Source organism: Sphaeramia orbicularis, chromosome 1 (assembly GCF_902148855.1).
Source record: "Sphaeramia orbicularis chromosome 1, fSphaOr1.1, whole genome shotgun sequence".
NCBI classification, from domain to species: Eukaryota; Metazoa; Chordata; class Actinopteri; order Kurtiformes; family Apogonidae; genus Sphaeramia; species Sphaeramia orbicularis.
Genome location: NC_043957.1, coordinates 23,194,214 through 23,213,677, shown reverse-complemented (window position 1 = coordinate 23,213,677; position 19,464 = coordinate 23,194,214). Strand labels below are relative to the sequence as shown.

At 36.8% G+C, this 19,464-nt stretch overlaps 1 protein-coding gene across 1 annotated transcript in view; it reads left to right on the top strand.

Annotated features, from left to right (window-relative positions):
- The window catches only part of LOC115417162 (synaptogyrin-3-like), a 16,542-nt gene extending 381 nt beyond the window's left edge, over positions 1 to 16,161 (top strand). Inside the window, exons 2-4 of the mRNA XM_030131178.1 lie at positions 3,593 to 3,827; positions 7,065 to 7,210; positions 15,182 to 16,161. Coding sequence (XP_029987038.1) covers positions 3,593 to 3,827; positions 7,065 to 7,210; positions 15,182 to 15,412 — 612 coding nt within the window. The 3' untranslated portion in view covers positions 15,413 to 16,161. The remainder of the gene's footprint in view (positions 1 to 3,592; positions 3,828 to 7,064; positions 7,211 to 15,181) is intronic.
- The last annotated feature ends 3,303 nt before the right edge of the window (positions 16,162 to 19,464 follow it).

Below are 19,464 nucleotides of genomic sequence, written 5' to 3'. Positions count from 1 at the left end.
CCTCCACATGTGGATGAACACACATTTCCACCCGGGTCAGTGTGTTTTGGTCTGACCGGGGCTCGTTTGAGGACCGGGGCTCGGTGGAATAAACACGGGGGGTTGACGGGGGTGATGCAGCCTCTGGCTCCGGTACCCGCGGCGGATCACCGTGGGCTGATCTGGAGCCTCTTTGTGTTGGATGAGGGTTTGGATTCAGCCCTGTCCGTTTAACACCATAGGACACTAACAATGTGATGAGAGGAACATCAACAAGAAAAAGACCAGGATCCAGTCCAGGACCATGACCCAGAACCTCCTAAAACAAAGACCACCCGTGAACCTGGAGGATAAAACAACAAGAACAACCACATCCAGTCAAAACCTGCAATAAAAAGACACAGGAACAGATCAGTGCAATAAACATCATCCAGGACACAATGAAGATTTATCACAGAATTAGAAAACAAAGGCATATTTTCACAGATCATTTGTATGTAACATTATAAAAACATCCATTTCTGTTGTTAATTAACTAAACTAAGGGATTAGTTCACCCAGATTACAAAACATACAGTTAATAGTTAAGACTGACTTTGCTTTCAACAATGTCTTCATGCACATGTTATAATGTAAATACTATATTTACACTCAGGTTATCTTATTCATCTGCAGCTGAACGTTTCATTTGGAGACCTAAGAGGGAAATTTGCTACGACCAATATTTTTAACTATAACATATGATGATTAAATGCATTATACTGTCTAATCACTACAGAACAACACTGGAAATCAGAATTATAACATGATAACGCCAAACATGTTCAATGTCACTTAACCTAAATGTAAACCTACCCATATGGATGAGCAATGTATCGAATTAATTTAGATAGCTGAGGTTTTCCTTTCTGGAAATTATGAAAAATGCCTAAATAACAAAGGGATTATTCAAAGAGATTAACTCAGCCTGTTTGCTTCTTATTAATGTGTTCCTCCATATAGTTTTAGTAAAGAAAGCGTATTTCTCAAGCATGATTTGTCTTCAGTTTATGTAGCCAGAAAACAACAGATTAAAATCATAAATCATTCGTAACATTCATAAAATTGAATCTTTTGGCCAAATGACCCAGCTCTACATCACAGTGCATGTCAGGTGATCTGTGCACACATTTAACAATCTGTAAAAAAAAAAAAAAAAGATTTATAAATTTATTTTAAGTTTCTGAAAGCAGGAATGATCATATCTGTTCATTTCAAATGAAAAATCTGCACATCAAATGTTATCTTACATATCATAGCATTGTTATTACTATTGTTATTATTGTTCATACCACCTGACTCAACCCCAGATCATAACACTGCCCCCACATCTTTGTACTGTAGGCACTAGGCATGATGGGTAATGACTTCACCCAACTCTTTTCATTACTCTGAAACAGGGTCAATCTGGACTCATCAGACCACATGACCTACTGTATATCCATTGAAATACAGTTCAATCTTTATTCTCTTGACAAACTGATGTTTATGAAATGGGAAGTGAAAGCAGTTTCTCACAGATCCGGCAAGAAAACGATCCAGATTGCTACAACGTAGTTACAGTTCACCAGCGTTGTTTTAAAGAATGAGTATAGTTGGTGGATGGAGGTAACGGCGACATTTGAGTTCAGCACTAATGAAGAGGCAGTGAAACTGCTGCTGTATGGAATTCCCATTCCCACAATGCACTTCACAAAAATTTTTGAAAAAGTCTGGAGTGACGTTTCAGTTTGTGTAAACCAGCGGACTGTCTATGATGGAGACATGTTCGGTGCATTCAGTTCAATTCAGGTGCATAAGCATGGAAAGACTAATGGATTAGTGATAATTAGGCTATTACTCAGGTTTTACAAATGTGAAAAAAAAAATAGTGATGAAAGTCACAGACTGCTTTAACATCTTCAGGGAAGAACTTTTAAAGACTGAGACAAAACTGCACATTAGCAAAAGCTAAATGGAACCTATGTTTAAATTTACTTCAAAACAACTCTACAGTGATTGTACATTTAAGGACAATTATTTAAGTAATGGATAAAATAATTAAAATAGCTCATGTTATTGTGGCTTATCTCGATTAAATATGGTTTAACTATATAATGTTACAGACCGTATTCAAAGTCTGACAATCCACAAGTAATTTATAGAAGGAAGTAAACTGGCTCATAAGTGATCCAGAAAACAAAAGTTAATTATATTTTCTTAAGATTTCATGAAGCACAGTTGCCTCCACCATCTGTTTGTTTGCATCTTTGTTTTTCTGTCTGCACCAGTTTTCATCAAACTTAGACGTGGACAAACCCTTTACATTGTGAACCAGATCCGAACAGGGAGTTTGACTGAATTTCAGGACTGTGGAGTCAGAGTGGATAATGTTTACTGTCCCCAGAGAAAATCTGGCAAAGTTTCTGAACATGTCTGAAGTAGTTTGTCTGCGTATTTGATTATGGTTACAAAATATTCCACAGAGATTTTCAGTCTTAAATTTAAAGAAAACAGCTCTGATTAAATGCTGACTGAGGCTCAAAGAAACTGGGACACTGAGTATTATGAGGTTGGAGTGAAGGCTTCAGTTTTATGGGTTTGCTGCCAGTTAAAGTTGACTCTATCTGCAAACCCAGACACTGATTGACTGATGTATTTATTTAGAATATGAATGTCAAAAAAGAAGAACAGTAAACAAACAAACAAAATATTTAACACAAGACATATAATACATATTTGAAAAGGAGTGAGAAGTATAATTTATAAACTCCCACCCCTTCTCCTTAAATAATTAATAAGAATAATAACCTTCCTAATCATATCTATACTCTAATGCCTGATACTTACTGTGACAGGTGAAACTGTTGGTTTAGATTACATTACATTACATTACATTACATTAGATAGTACATGTATTGATCCCTTGGGCAGAACCATCTGGGAAATTGAGGTTCCAGTAGCAGCACAACACTGAATGTACAGATGTAAGAGGAATTAGAGGATAAAAATAGGAGAAGAAAATAACAACAATAAATATAAAAACAGTATTGAAAACAGGCACATGAAGAATATTAGTAGTAGTAAATAATAAAAGTAAATAATAGAAATAATAATAAAAGTAATAGTAATTGTAACAACAATATCATCAACAGTAACAATGATTACAGTAATAATAATTACCAAAAAATAAGTAATAATAATAATAATAATAATAATAATAATAATAATAATAATAGAGGATTCTGTTGGGTGTCTGTGAATTGGCTTATATTATTGCTATATTTTTGCTCATAATAAGCAATAAAAAACTAAAGTAACAACATCAAACAAACATTGCACACCGGATAAACAATAAAAAAAACCTAGTTATTTGTTTGTTTTGTTTAATTTTTTGTGAGTTTAGTCTTTTCTAAAAGTAAAACGGTCTCTGCGTCCCATCCAACTCTGAAACAGAGGCAGTGTTTTTAGTTGTTTCACACCGGCGTGTCCGTGTGTGTGTCATGGATGTGGAATGAAAGGCATCCGTTCATGTGAGTGTGAGTTCATTCTCTTCTACTTGTCAGATCATAAACCCTGTCACATGTTCCCGCAGGTTTTCTCCATCGTGGTTTTCAGCTGCATCGTCAACGAGGGTTACATCAACATCGGCAGCGAGCGTCTCCTTTGCGTCTTCAACAACAACGCCGATGCCTGTAACTATGGCATCACTGTGGGCGTGGCCTGTTTCCTCGGCAGCATCTGCTTCCTGATTCTGGACGTTTACTTTCCCACCATCAGTAACGTCAGGGACAGGCGGCGTGCGGTGCTTCTGGATCTGGGCTTCTCTGGTACGAAATCTACATCGTTATTAGACCTGCCATTTTTATTTCTTAAAAGGACCTTTTGATGTTCTGTTTGATGGAATATTACTCATTTCTTGGTTGTTTTTTGTTCTGATTGTTCTACTTGTTATTGAGGAAATTGGGCTTGTGTTGTCCTTAAATTAAATACAACTTATTTCTTTATTTAATTTGTTTAGCAAACATTTCTTTTACCTTTTGCCAAGTTTTTGACTCACATTTACACACAAGAATGCGACAAAAGTTGATTTTCCCCTACTTTGCCTCAGTCGTCTAATGATAATTTGCAATGCTGACTGTTATAAATGTATATAAAAGCAATTCTTCACTTTAATTTGTAGTTCAATTAATTGGTTTTGTCATAGAGCAAATATGAAAAAAAGAGTTACCACAAACAAAAATGTGAATAAATTACATAAAATAATTCAAATATTTTTTTATTAAGAGCACAAATTATATTTATTATAGTCATTCTTTCGTCTTTTTTTATTGACAGTGCCCAAACAACAAGAGAAAGAAAAATCACACATCAACACAAATCAAGCAAACAAACAAACATCCCCCTCCTCCCACACCCCTCCCACCCAGCACCCTCTAAGCAACCCCTCCTCACTCATTATTGAGATAGACCTCAAATAATGTCCAGATCCTTTCAAACTTATACAATTTATTCTTCAAAATAAAGCGAATCTTTTCCAAAGGGAAAATTTCTGATGTTTCCTGAATCCACAATTTCAGTGGTGGACCCGCTTCATCTTTCCAAGACTTTAATATTAGTTTTTTGGCCACTATAAGGAAGCATGACCTTAGCTGTTGTTGGAAAGGGTTATGTCTATTTATTTTTTCCAAAGTACCCAAAATTATTATATTATATGTATATATTATTATAAATCACATGATAATAATAACAATAATAATAATAATAATAATAATAATATAATAATAATGGATTAGATTTATTAAGCGCTTTTCTATGAACTGTGGATCTATACTTTTATTACCTCTGCCAGGAGGTATTGTGATCACTTTGCTTTGTGTGTTTGTTTGTTTGGTAGCAACTTTATGGGAAAACTATTCCAACCATCTTTACGAAATTGTACCCACAGATAGGCCTAGGCCCTGGGATGAACCCAGTAAATTTTGGGCCAAGTAGGCCAAAGTTCAAGGTCACAGCAAGGTCACAAAATCTACAATTTTCCCATCTTTCATCATTGAGCAATTTTTGAAAATTCATAAAACGACTCCGATTAGCCTCCAATTTGATACACCCGTAGCTTATAACAATATCTTGTATCTGGCACAAAATTGTCCACATCCACTGTGGAATGTGGACTCTGTGGACATTTCAATTTAACATTGAAAATCCCATTTACGACACATTTTTCATTATAACTCAACAAATATTGATTGGAACTGAATATAATTTGACATACACATGACTGGTACCAAGTTTCAACTTTTTCTGCTGTATGAAACAACCTTGAAATTGTTTAATTTAAAAAGAAATAGTCGATCCGCACATGCACACCGTTCGGGGTGCTTGGCGGAGGTTTGTGTTCTCTGAACACTTGTTTACCTTTACTTTTACTTTTACTTTTATTATGTTATATTTAGCCATATTATACTTCTTTTAACCCTTGTGCACACTCTTATTCTGTATAAAGTTCATACAAGCTGTGAGAAATAATCTTAGTGTGTCAAGGCTAGGGATGTAACGATATGAAAATTTCATATCACGGCTATTGTGACCAAAATTATCACGGTTATCATTATTATCGCGGTGTTATTGAAATTGTGCTCAAAATGTTCACAAAGTACTAATACACACACTGAAATAATTTAACCAAGTTGTATTTATAAAAAAAGTAAACAAATAAAATAATTGGCACAATGTACTTTCTGTTGCAGAAACATTCAAATATTAACCTTTAGTGGTCTGAGCCTATTTTGGCTGTTTTTCAGTACTTTTAATATATACTATATAAAGAAATGTTTACTATACCCATGTTTTGTATCTTTTTTTTTTCAGCACAACTTCATCCGTATCATCTGCCTATTATTTTTTTTCACTTTAAACCTACTATATCAACACAAAAGGCCAAAAAACACAAAAAATATATAAAATCCAATTTGAAAAATGTATATAATTTATTGCATAAATAACACACAGATGCTTAATGAACCTTTTCAAAGACTTTAAAAGTGAATATTGGTTCCAAATATTAGGTATATAAAATCAAAATTGTACTACATTAAAACTATACTCAAATATTTGACATAAAAGCAGATCTTTACATAGGGTTTTTTCCCCTAAAAGTGCGGTAATCAAACACGGTTATCATGATAATTAGAATGTAAGTGGTAATACTAACCGTCTGCAATTTTACCGCAGTTTATCGTTACACCGATAATCATTACATCCCTAGTCAAAGCCCTCTAGAATACAGCAGCACCAACTAAGCCATGGACTTATCTACAATTCACGTAAACACATACTTGTAATAACTTTGAAGAAACCATGAAAACACCAGTCTCCACATGCAAACTTGTACTCAGATGGACTCAAATGCTGATACTCTATTTACCCTGTATGCTAAATAAATCCTCCCTCTTTGAGAGGACTCAATGTCTCTCGCTGTTTCTGTGAATGAACGTTGACAGAACGCATACTGGAAGGACGTACAGTGGATCTGTTATTCATTCACTTACACATTCTCACTCTAGTGGTGGTAAACTACATATGTATCCACAGCTGCCCTGGGGCGTAGCTGACAGTTTGCGCCTACAGCCCCTCTGATCACCACCAAACATTCATACACATTCATACACCAGTGTGAGTACAGCACTGCATAAAATAAAGTGAATTCCAGGTGTAGTCATGGCAACTAGGAGGAAACAGAATTATTAAAACCATCATGTCATAACATTTATAATGAACCCTATTTCTGTATCTGCGGCCCAGTCCTTCTTTCTTTGTTCCTCATCCCTGGTAGATAGGTCTCCTGACTATTAAAATATAGATGAATGACTAAAATCCTAAAATACCAAATGTTTCAAACGCCTCTGTTTTGAGCTGAGCCAGCAGCTCCTCGCAGCCAAAAGCAAACATCAGCATCTTAATTCGCTCACAATGATGAGAAAGTAAAACTAGGTCAAATCCTCAGATAAAAGATGATTGTTGTGACCGCTGCAGACGCCGTCCACTCATTCCCCTTTGTCCTCCAGGCCTCGCCAGCTTCCTGTGGTTCGTCGGCTTCTGTTTTCTGGCCAATCAGTGGCAGGCGACGTCTCCAGACGAGCTGCCGTTGGCCCAGGGCTCGGACGCCGCCAGAGCCACCATCGCCTTCTGCTTCTTCTCCATCCTCACCTGGGTTGGTATCGTATGTGTTCACCCGGGGCCTGTATCATTAAACAAGTCCAACAGATCAGGATGTGGCTCAGTTACCTGTCAGATTACAGCAGGTGAAGCGGTGTCATGATGGTGCTTTTCAGGTCTTTCTGACAACCCAGGGGTTCTGGTTGTAGTTTGGAGCAGAGCTGGAACCAGGTGGCCAATCACAAACAATGATAAAAGCGACACAGCTGCTGTAGCCGAAGCCTAAATCCTGCGTTAAAGCTGCAGGACTAAAACCTGCTGCGTACTCTGAAAGAACCCAGGGATGCAAGAACAAAATGAAGTCCTTTTGTCCTTGCAGCCCTGGTTTGGGAGTTCTCACAGCTTGTTCTTGACACACCGTCCGGGCAGAACTTTCTTCTTCTGCAGTGTCTGAGAACTATTGCATAATTGGTCAGAAATTTGAAGTGGGCGTGGTTAATGTGGAAAAGCAGAGGACCTCCTTAGAAGTTTCAGCACTTGAGTTTCTCCTTAAGTATGAAATCTCCTCTCCAGAATAAACATTATTCTTGTTCTTGTCACCTTGAGAAGAACAATTTTCTCTGTTTTCACGGAGTACGTAGCAGGCTTTAGCCCCTTGGAATTTCACCAGGAACTTTTACTTTACCGGGAACTTTGAAAAACCTCAGCATGTTTCACCGGTGGCTGTTTGGGTCTTTATGGGTTGAAGGCACAACTACAGTGTATTCCTGCTCCTATGAGTGCCTTGTAATCATCTGTGTTTCCATCTGAACACATTCAAGAGCATATTCAGTAGGGGTGTATATTGGCAAGAATCTGGCGATATGATACAAATCACAATACTAGGACCATGATACGATATGTCGCGATATATCACGATACTGTTAACAAGGCAATATTGTTGTTGTGTTTTGTTTCTTCTTCTAAGAGAATATTTCCTGGAAAAAATTAATTATACCAGAAATATGCACTTATACTAAACAAATTTTTTATCAGAACAGGATTTTCTACTATATCACCAAACTTTCCTCTGTAAAAATGAATTTTTAAAAATAATAAATAAATAAATAAATAAATAAATAAATAAATAAATAAATTTATGTTTTACAGACATTACAGTTTAAGATCCTGCTCAAATGTTAGTTATAAAAAGAATGTGAAGTCCACAGTCCCTGAGTCGTCCGACATCATAACATTATTCCCAACAAAGGAACTAACATCTGCCTCTCTCAGACAGTAAAAAGTGTTTTTAGAATGATTGAAATAACCAATATTTAACAAAACAGTGTTATCAGTTTGAAAAAAGCTACATGCATGACCTGCAATATCACATTACTACTTTTTGAGTATATAAACAACAGAGCAAAATACCCATGTAAATGTAGAAATAAAAGAGCAGAATTTCCCAAAAAATAATAAAAAACAAAAACAAGAACCTCCGCTATATCTCCATTTGAATAAATACCTAAAAATATCAATATTGTACTTTTTAATATTTATACAATATCGTGAAATGAAATATCACAATATATTGCGGAACTGATATTTTCTCACACCCCTAGTATTCAGCAGATAGACTCAAAAGAGCCTGGAGTCCCACAAACGTATTTGTAGAATACGCTCAAAAGAAATTCAGTGGGACTTCAGTGGGGCTGTCAGCGTCTCAAAATGACCAACCCTGATTTCTATACATTTTCAGGAACTTGTACTGAAAGTTAAGGTATGCCTTACCTGATTTCTCGCTGTGATTCAGATTTTGACTAATCGCAGGTGTTTTCAGACAGGTAGTGGGGTTAAATACATGACTGACAGCTGTAATTACGATCACTGATCATCTGTCAGATGTGACCTTGACTTGACACTACTGTGCTCTTATGTATTTATATGTAGTCTTTTTTTTCTGTCTTTATTTTGGCTTCTGGAATTTCACAACACAAGTAGCTACATGTGGTCATAACTACACTTGTGTATTTGATTAACTTAATGTGTTCTTATGACCTGGGAGACCATGGTAGGTAACTGTGGCACTGCCATACTGAGAATAAGTGAATATTAACCTCCTAAGACCCAGGAAATGTCAGCAAAGTACAAGCTTTTTTTGTTTTTTTATTAAATAAGTGCCTATATTGGAAACATCCTGATGCAACAGTTTTTTCAGATGCAGTGTTTAAAATTTTTATGAAATGTCCTTTGTTGTGGACAGTTTTCTTTTCTTTTTTTTTGTATGAAGTTGTGAAACTCTTGTCCACAAATGTGGACAGAAAACCCATAGCTGGGTCTAAGGAGGTTAAATGTAAGAGCATAAACCATTAATGTGTTACTGTCAGATCTTATAAGCGTCGCAAGAGTAAGGATTTAATTTTTTAACCAGTCTCAGTTTTGAGGTTATATAATAAACCACTAATCATCAAATCTAGGGATGCCAAACATACAGCCCGTGGCCAAAACTGCAAATTCAGCCCATGAAATACAAATATTACACTGAAGATATTAACAATCAGGGATGATCTCAAGTGGGTGGGACCAGGAAAATACTATCAAAATAACCTATAAATAATGAAACTCTCCAATTTTTCTCATTGTTTTAGTGTAAAAAAGTAAAACTACATGAACGTGTTTACATTTACAAACTATCCTTTCAAAAAAAAAAAAAAAAAAAAAAAAAGTGAATGACCTGAACAAATATAAACAACCGGAAATGTTTTAAGAGAAGTTTGTGCAATTTTAACATTATTCTGCCTGTTATTAAATGTTTTGTGTATTTGTAGATCCACTGAGATTTGTAAATTCTAATTAGGACACTTTGTCATAATGTAATTGAACTTTTTTCACTGTTATTATCTTACTCTCATCACACTTAAAATAAGACATAATCACCTAAAGAGTAACTGTTCAGTGAGATATAAGAACTTATTTTTAGACAATAGATCTTGAAAATCTTATTTCAAGGTATCTTACCAAGATAATTCTCACAGATTTTTTTTGCTTGAATTAAGCAAAAAAAAAATCTTCAATTAAGCAAAAAAATCTGCCCTGGAACAAGAGAAAATAATTTCGGTAAAATTTCTTGAAATAAGATTTTCCAGATCTATTGTCTAAAAGTAAGTTCTTATATCTCACTGAAAAGTTACTCTTTAGGTGATTATGTCTTATTTTAGGTATGATGAGATATTTTGACTAGAAATGAGAAAAATACACTTGGTAAGATTTTGATTGTTGCAGTGCACACATTTAATGCAACTTCTGTCAGTTTTGAGTATGAACTGAATGTGACCCTGAAGTGACCTGCATGCACAAAAGAGATCCTGACATAATATATGACCACGCATGTACGCACTGTGTTTACTGAAGTATTTATGTTATTCCTGCCACTTCTCCTTCTGGAACACAGAATTGCGGTGTTTGTCACATTTCAGTGACGTAAAGGTCGGATACATGTGACCTGGTCGTTCAGACTGAAGTCAAATTGCAAAATATCAGATACGATTTAGGACCACATATGAAATTGGCCTGGGTCGGATTTGAAAAAGTGGGATTTGTGCTGTTCAAACTGTCTTTAGCAGATCAGATACAGGTCACATATGGACAGAAACGTGGGATTTGGGCTGCATTTGCCTGCAGTCTGAACGTAGTCTTAGTGATTTAAAAAGTTAATACTGAAACCCCTGGGCTGAGCAGGAAGTTACAGAAACCTGTTCATATTGCTTCATGATACACGCCCCTGAACATGTATGTTTGTATCATCATCATCATCTTCATCATCTTCATCATTGTGTGTGTGTGTTTTCAGGGTTATCAGTGTCTGCTGTCAATGAACACATTTAAGAGTATTCCATTCATGGAGGACAATCGGAGACTGCTGCCTAAGACCTCTCCCACCCTGGCATTAGTCTAACACAGGGGTCAGGAACCCTGGTCCTAGAGCAGGGGTGTCAAACTCCAGTCCTCGAGGGCCGGTATCCTGCATGTTTTAGATGTTTCCCTCTTCCATTATACACCTGGAAGCCATTACATCATTATCAGGCTTCTGCAGAGCATGCTGATGAGCTGATCATGAATTGAACCAGGTGTGGCTGGAAGAGGGAATTATCTAAAACATGCAGGATACCGGCCCTCGAGGACTGGAGTTGGACACCTGTGTTTTAGATGTATCCCTCTTCCAACACACCTGACGGTCATTATCAGGCTTCTGCAGATCTTGATAACAGGCTGATGATTTGAATCAGGTGTGTTGGAAGAGGGAAACATCTAAAACATGCAGGATAGTGGCTCTCCAGGACCAGGGTTGCTGACTCCTGGTCTAACACCACGATGCTCAGATAATCATATGACATTATAAACCCATGTCATGTATGATAGCTACTGAACTGACTTGTCAACCTGAGTCTGTTAAACCCTATGAACGCCACACATCGCAGTTAGAGACGACACAACTAGTCATCAAGCAACAGGAGAAGTTAAAACAGTAATTTAAATGTAATGTAAATGTGTTTCATAAAAACAGTTAAATTAATTAAGTGTATACTAACATTAACCCAAAAAGACCCAAACATCCACCGTCGACCAAAATCATCTGCTGATATAAACTGTTTAACACCTGTTGATCCACTAATCCTATCAATACACGTAAATAATTGGTGTAAAATACAGTTTGTCATCTTTTCATGGTCATCAGATATGACCCATTTGGACGTTCAGAGGCTCCGTAGTGAACGTGGAAACACCGTCATCTTCTACAACATTGATTCACCAGTAAAACTCATGGAATTGGGTCAATGACAGTGGATGGACACACTGGGTTTATGTTCAGTTATTGATATCTTTGCTGAAAAAGTCAATTTTTCTTCAGTTTTCTGTTTCGAATATAATAAACTTCAACTTTAATCTAAGTTTTTATGAACATGTACATGATCTGTGAATTAAATATAGGAAAATACTTGATTTTCATGCAAAAAAAAAGCAAAATACAGAGGATAATATTACAATAAATGGTGATAAATCACTTAAGAAAGGTTAAATAGAGAGAAAAAAATCTTTTGGGAACTGCCACAAAAGTCACACTGGGTCTTTATGGGTTAATAACACATCCAGGTAAATGCAGAAATAAGAAGCTGAAAAAGGCTAATGGTAAGAGTGGCTTTGTGTGAGAAACAGAAACTTTTACATAATTATTATTGTTAAAAATGTTTGATTTTAGTCCATTTGAGCAGAATGTAATGTGAGACTTCATAGTTCAATGATCACACAGTGAAGGTCTCTATGAATGATCCCATATGATGTAAATGTGATGTCACACCAGGGTGCATTATGGGAGTAATAGTCTCCACCCAAGGACTAAAGACATGATAGCTCAGCTTCTGCTCCAGAGCTTTTAATAAGCATTAGTTAATTGATTATAGCTCCCTAGGAGATGCTTATCAGAATGATTTAAGTCCTAATAACAGCATCAGGAACATGTTTATCCTTAGATTATGTGACATTTATAAGACAACAGTTTATAGGCTATTAACTAAACATTAATAAAAGCCTCATGAGTTCTTTATAATAGTTTAGAATTACAGTAAAACACACTGAGTTTAACTAAATGAATTATTACCTCATTGCTAAACTGATCATAAACTAAGATGAATAAAAACCCAGTCATGAATTTTTTAACAGTTAATTATGCTTAGTGCAGCTACTAAAAGTGAAGCAGGAATAATTTGTTATTAATGTTAATGAATCCTTTGTTATGTATTTTTTTTAGCAATTAGTTCAAGTAATTTTTAAACATCAGTATATGTTGTTACTATGAATTATTTATGAAGTATCATCGATGACATAATAGGTAAGTTAGTCAACTCCGTTTTATGAAGGTTATAATAAGCATTAGTTCAAAGGTAATAATAAGGCTGGAAAATGTGTTCCATAACAGCACTATGTACTAATAAGACAAAATAAATAATGGTAATAGCATCATAAACATGCTGAATGTTAGATTGTATTAGATTTATAAGCACCTTTAAGAAAGCTGTGAACAGTTTATAGACATAAGAACATTAATAAAAGCCTTATAATTGGGTGCTTCTATGAAACTGGTCCTAAAAACGGGTTAAAAATTCAAACCAGATGTAGACTAATGTTATGAAGCAAGTTTGGAAGCACTTTGGGTCTATTTAAAAAATATATTTACTGAGATAAAAGAGAAACTATTTTTCAGATAAAAAACATTTTTATATTATTTTTATTCAAAAATCTGCATGTAACACGGTAAAAAGGACACGAAAATTACGTGATACTATTTTTTTTTAAATACCTTTTTATTTTCTCACAGGTACATTTTGGGAATCAAACTAATTATGCAAGGCAGAGTGTTTCACAAAAATGACCGCTGTTGCAAAATCACTCATGATTTATATGTGCTTAAATGGACAGGTTCTGCATGTAACACCAGTAGACACGATGGGTTAGACACAAAACCTGTAATGAGACTGAGATTCATGAAAAACCCACGTCTGGATTAGAAAAACCACTAGAATCCTCATATTTAACACAGTGTCTTTATTTTTAGCGGTATATGAGACCATTTCAAATCAAATGCACTGACAGCTTGGTAGCTTTTCCTGTCCCAATTTTCATCCTCAACATTTTATTAAAAATTCATAAATTTTGGGACGGCTCAGAGCAAGAGTACAATTTTTTTTTGCATTTATCTGAGGTCATCATTAGGTACAGCCTGGGGGGAAATATGTCTAAATTTCTCTTTTATTGTTGGGTCTAAAAAGCTGGTAAAGTGCCAGATACTAAAATGAACCCAGTTACACTGAAGCACCCAATTCTTAATTAGGACAAAAAGCTTAACTATGGCATATTAGGTAAGTTATATATGGCTTTTATGAACATTATTAAGCAGTCTGTAAATGTTTAAGTGCTTATTATGGTGCTATTTTACCACTTCTTTTGTGTTACTAAGACATAATGTGAATAAGCAGTTTATTTATGCTGATTCACATGAAGACCATGACTATTAAATGTATGGCTTTATGGAATTTTGCCCTAAACCTCTTAAACTTTTGGCTTAGTTTCCTCAGCTGTGTTTTTATTAGCTTACCGGCTGAGAGGCCATAAGCTATTGTCGTCATGCGCTGTTGTCGTCGTCCGTCGTCTGTAACAAAAATTTCAATCGTCTTCTTCTCCGAAACTACAATTCCGATTGACTTCAAACTTGGTATACAGCTTCTTTATAATGATGTCAACAAAAGTTAGTGAAATTATTTGGATCCGGAAAAATTTCCCCATTATAAGAGATAGGAAGTGGATTGATGCAATAACTCAGTAAATATAAATGATATCCAGTGTAAATTTCTACAGTCCAGCCCTGATGGGGGGATGACCAAAACATAATGTCCACATGCTGATCAGGATCTTCTTCTGAATCCTGGAACTTACGGAAAATGTAACATGGGCTCTTATGGGGAAAAAATTTCAATTGTCTTCTTCTCCAAAACTATAGTTCTGATTGACTTCAAACTTGGTATACAGCTTCTGTATGATGATGTCAACACAAGGTATTGAAATTATTTCGATCCGGATCTCATTCTGGATTTGGTGCGACTTTGAAACATTTTCCCATTATAACAGATAGGAAGTGGACAGATCCAATAAATCAGTATCAATGATATCAAGTTGGAATTTGAATTTTTTACAGATCTGATTGGAATATGACCAAAACATGGGCTGTTTCTGTAATATAATAAATACACAGAACTGGGTGATAATAAATGGCATCTGGATACATTTATTTCCCAAAGCTTTTCATTTGGCCGGTAAGTTACAGGGCCATTGGTCCTATTTTCTATTTAGTTGAGCTGCAGTTTTAACTCAGCTGTGGATGTCTGCGTATCAGTGATCGTGTGTTTTTGATTGGTTGTGCCACTAACAGCCTTTGCTTTGTGTGTTTCTGTACGTTCTCTGTGTGTGTGTGTGTGTGTGTGTGTGTTACTAACAGGCTGTACTGACACTGAGTGCACTGCGGCGCTTCTTAGCAGGCAGCCATGCAAACTTGTTCACATGGCAACATCTGGATCCCACCCCTAGCAACGGCGCCCGAGCCACACCGTATCCCATCGCAAATGGCGCTACCATAGTAACCACCAATCCCTATCAAGCTCCTCCCTTCACTGAAACCCTGGACCCGCAGAAACTGACACAGCAGAGACCCATGGCTCCCGCCTTCTAGAGACAACAGAGACAATGGCAGCGACGCAGGCCAGGAAACGCTCCCTCCACGCCTGCCTCGCTCTGTCGGTGGCTTTCCATCCGCCCCTGGTGGGAATTGGCGGGATTTGGGTCATGTGATGTATGATCTCCTTTCACCATGGCAACTGCTGGCTTCAGCTTAGATAGTTGTAAGTCGTCGAGAATAACGTCTCCTGCTCATGCTCACAAACAAACACAGACACAAAAAATATAAGCGGCACACGCAGACACAGCTGGAAACAGATATACACGCACACCTGGAGTCACCTGTAGAAACACCCGGAAGTACACCACACACACACCGTGACTGCATGTTCATATGGTGAGGTGCAGAATAACATAGATGTAGACCAGTGACGATGCTCCATCTGCCTTATAAACGGACACAAGGGTTTTTAGGTTTTAGTTCGGCCAGTGTGAAGTTCGTCTATCTGCCTGTTTGCCCTCTCTGACCAATCACACGCTGCCCTGAAGGCTTGTGGATTCTAATTGGTTGAAATCGAGACTTAAATGCAGCTTGGCCAATAGGAGTGTTGGATGAGGAGGGCGGGATTTGCAAGAAAGTGGCACATTTTCTTGGCAGGGCAATAAAGGCAGAACAGCTTAATGCATTCTGAATGCTATAGTGTTTCAGTGTGAAATATTCATGTGGTTAAATATTTTATTGTGATATGCTGAAGTGGTATAATAAAAAATGAAAAATAAAAAAAAAAATATCCAGTACCACCACCACCAGTATCAGATGTGCCTTTGTTCACATCATCTTTGAATAAGTTCTTCTTTGCTTGTTTTTAGTATAATTATGTACTAAGTCCGAGATCCAAGGATACGTTAGGCATATTAATCAACATCTGCTAGAAGACCATAATTAGATAGCGTACTTGTGTTATGTTGAATTCATTAACAGAAGCAGGCAGCTGCAGTACGCTCACTTATTTTTAGATTAAAGGGCTCGTGTTGGAACCCCTTCTGTGCATTTTTTTTTTTTTTAAGTCTCTTCATATAAGGGAAAGGACAGATGTAGAGTATGGAGTCAAATGAAAGTCAGACAGGAAGTGGTTTTATTCAAACACTGTCTAATCATGTTACTGCAGGTGACTTTATATCAGTCCCTGCTTTCAAATCTGCAGGAACATTATACAATATTATGAATATTTGCATCATCCAGAGTGATCATATTATCGTTAAAGTCATTATAATCCACATCCAACAGTACTTACATCATCTTCATCCGTCTCTATCGTCATCATTACCGGCGCAGAAAAGACATTCAAAAACATAGAAATTCACTGTTTGTCATTCCATCGTTGCTATGTTAATAAAATATAATCTTAGCCTTTTTGTCTACAAAGTTGGACAAGCCATTATATCATCTGAATAAGCCCTTCTGTACATCTGCTTCTGTTGAAAACTTGCACCCTGCAGCGATATACAGCAAATATATAATGTCCTCGACCGAAGCTCCAGCTCCAGCTCCAGACAGCAGGGGGCAATGGAACTCTGCAGACCTCTGACTGATCACATGCTCATACTCAGCTGTGTCTGAACTACCTCTACCCTGAGAATACTAAGACAGAGAAAAGGAAAGACATGGAGAAGAGGAGGAGGGAAGGAAGGGTGGGGGGGTGAGAAAACCAAGCATTCGAATGTCTGGGGTTTGGGAAACAGCGAGGTAGAGACTGTCAAGGCCTAGGTCACACTACATGAAGCTGTGAGCGCAAACCGACTGAAGATGCAACCACCGAAAACTTCAAATATACTGATAATTGGCTGATCAGTTTACATCTACTCGTTAGCCTAAATCCCAAAATATTTTAGGTCACAGTTTTGGATTGCTGGTTGAATTATTAAAAGGCAATTTAAACATATCACCTTTAAACTACATTTCCAAGCTTTCTACTTGAACGTGGAAACAGTCCGATTAACTGATACTAAAAGTAGATGTAAACAAGTGCCTCTCTCATTATGAGACTGAGGTGGAATTGAACGTTGAAGGTGATTTTAAGTGTAGAAGCCAAAGTCCTGCCCGTTCTATCTGCCCCCAGTGACACTATTTATGGGGAAAAAAACTGCATAACAGTCTTTTTTTTTTTGGATCTGGTCTGAATTATGCGTTGTTTACACATATGTTTGTCAAATAAAAGGATCATTTTACAAGTCAAGGAAGTTGCGGTTTGTGGAAAACTATCGAAGGGTCGAAACACGGTATTCGAAATCTCTCTAATGGGACATTTTAGAGACAATTTGACAGATTAGTGTTGCTAAATGACCCACAGTCTTACTTTTACATTCATTTTTTGCTTTAGTTGGACCATAAGGGATTCTCCAAAACAAGGAGCTACTTTATATTGAAATAAATGTTGGAATGGCAATCAATTAAAGTTCTCTCTCTGACGGGACATGACTGTGTTTTGAGCCTGAACTATCAGTGAAAATATATGAAAACAAGAGAAAAAGTAAGCAGACCTTACTAATACCCCTGTCTGGTCCCTCCTGCTCACTGATAATCTGTAGGGAGTCATTTGGAGTCTTAACTTTCAATCTTTTTAAAAAACTTTTCAAAAAATTTGTACCAAAAAAAAAAAGCAAAAATTTAGAGAAAGGCACATGGAAAGAACATGTGTGTGAAATTTGAAAAGAATCAGGTGAATAGTGTGTGAGAAATCAGGTGGACAGAAGTATAACAGACTCCCCATCTGTCCCTTCACAAGTCGCTGATGATGTCTCTGCAGCCTCAACATGCCCAGACTTGAGATTTTTACCTCTTTTTTTTTTTTTTTACTAGTTTTATTAATTTTTATCTCTTTTAATACTTATTTTTCCTCACAGTGCACAGTGGCTGTTTTGGTGTTGATGACAGGAGATGCAGTTCACTGAAGTGTTTACGTTTCTGGGTCAAAACACAGTAACGTCCCGTCGGAGAGCGAAATTTAATTGACTCCCATTCCAACATTTATTTCAATATAAAATAGCTCCTTGTTTTGGATAATCCCTTATGGTCCAACTAAAGCAAAAACGAATTTAAAAGTAAAAATGTGGGTCGTTTAGCAACACTAATCTGTCAAATTGTCTCTAAAATGTCCCGTCAGAGAGATTTCGAATACCGTGTTTTGAGCCTTCTTTATAATCTTTGCCAAAAACTGCAGCTTTCTTTCTAAAAGTATCAAGTACAAAAATTAAAAAAAAAAAAACCATATGTGTAAATGGTGGCACTATTCTAACAGGATCATAATATCATTTGTCTCTCACCTTTGGCTGCAATAACATTCTTTCTGAGGTTAGATCCCATGGGGCACAGTGGAAGGGGCGGGGCTTCAGCTCTCTATAAAGATGCACATGCTCAGTTTAGCTGCGAAAACTGCAGTAAACATCCAGAGGGAATTTACTGTCAAGTGTCATTTTGGGGGTTTTAGGAGGTACTTCTATAATCTATAATCAGTTCAAAAATTCATGGGAGGGAACGCTTCTAGGACCAAAACAGAGTTAGTTCGAGGTGCTCTTTAGAAAAAGGGATTCATAAAGTAGATAACAAACAGAAAGAAAACTCCAAGGCACTATCTTTAAACATTAAAATGCCTTTATTACCATGGCATGGTCATATCTAGAGCTTAAAAAACACCTCTACATGTTTCGGCTTCGAGCCTTCATCAGGAAGTCGAACAGGAGTCTGGGAAACTGTAGGTTCCTATAGAGTAGGACCTGACCAACAGGAACTTGCAAACAGGCTTGCTAGGACCACGCCATGGTAATAAAGGCATTTTAATGTTTAAAGAGTGCCTTGGAGTTTTCCTCCAGTTTGTAATCTATAATCAGTGTTGATGGTGGTCAGCACAGCCCCATTCTGGAAAAGTACTGCCACAAAAGCAGAGACATGCACAACTATGACTGTGGACAGCAGCCCAAATAAAGGTCATTTTCTCAACTGCAGAACGTGCTAATACACTCCACTGCATAGGCCTCCCCATGTTGTGGTTCTAATGCACAGGTGTCAAACATGTGGCCCGGGGGCTAAATACGGCCCGCGAAAGGGTT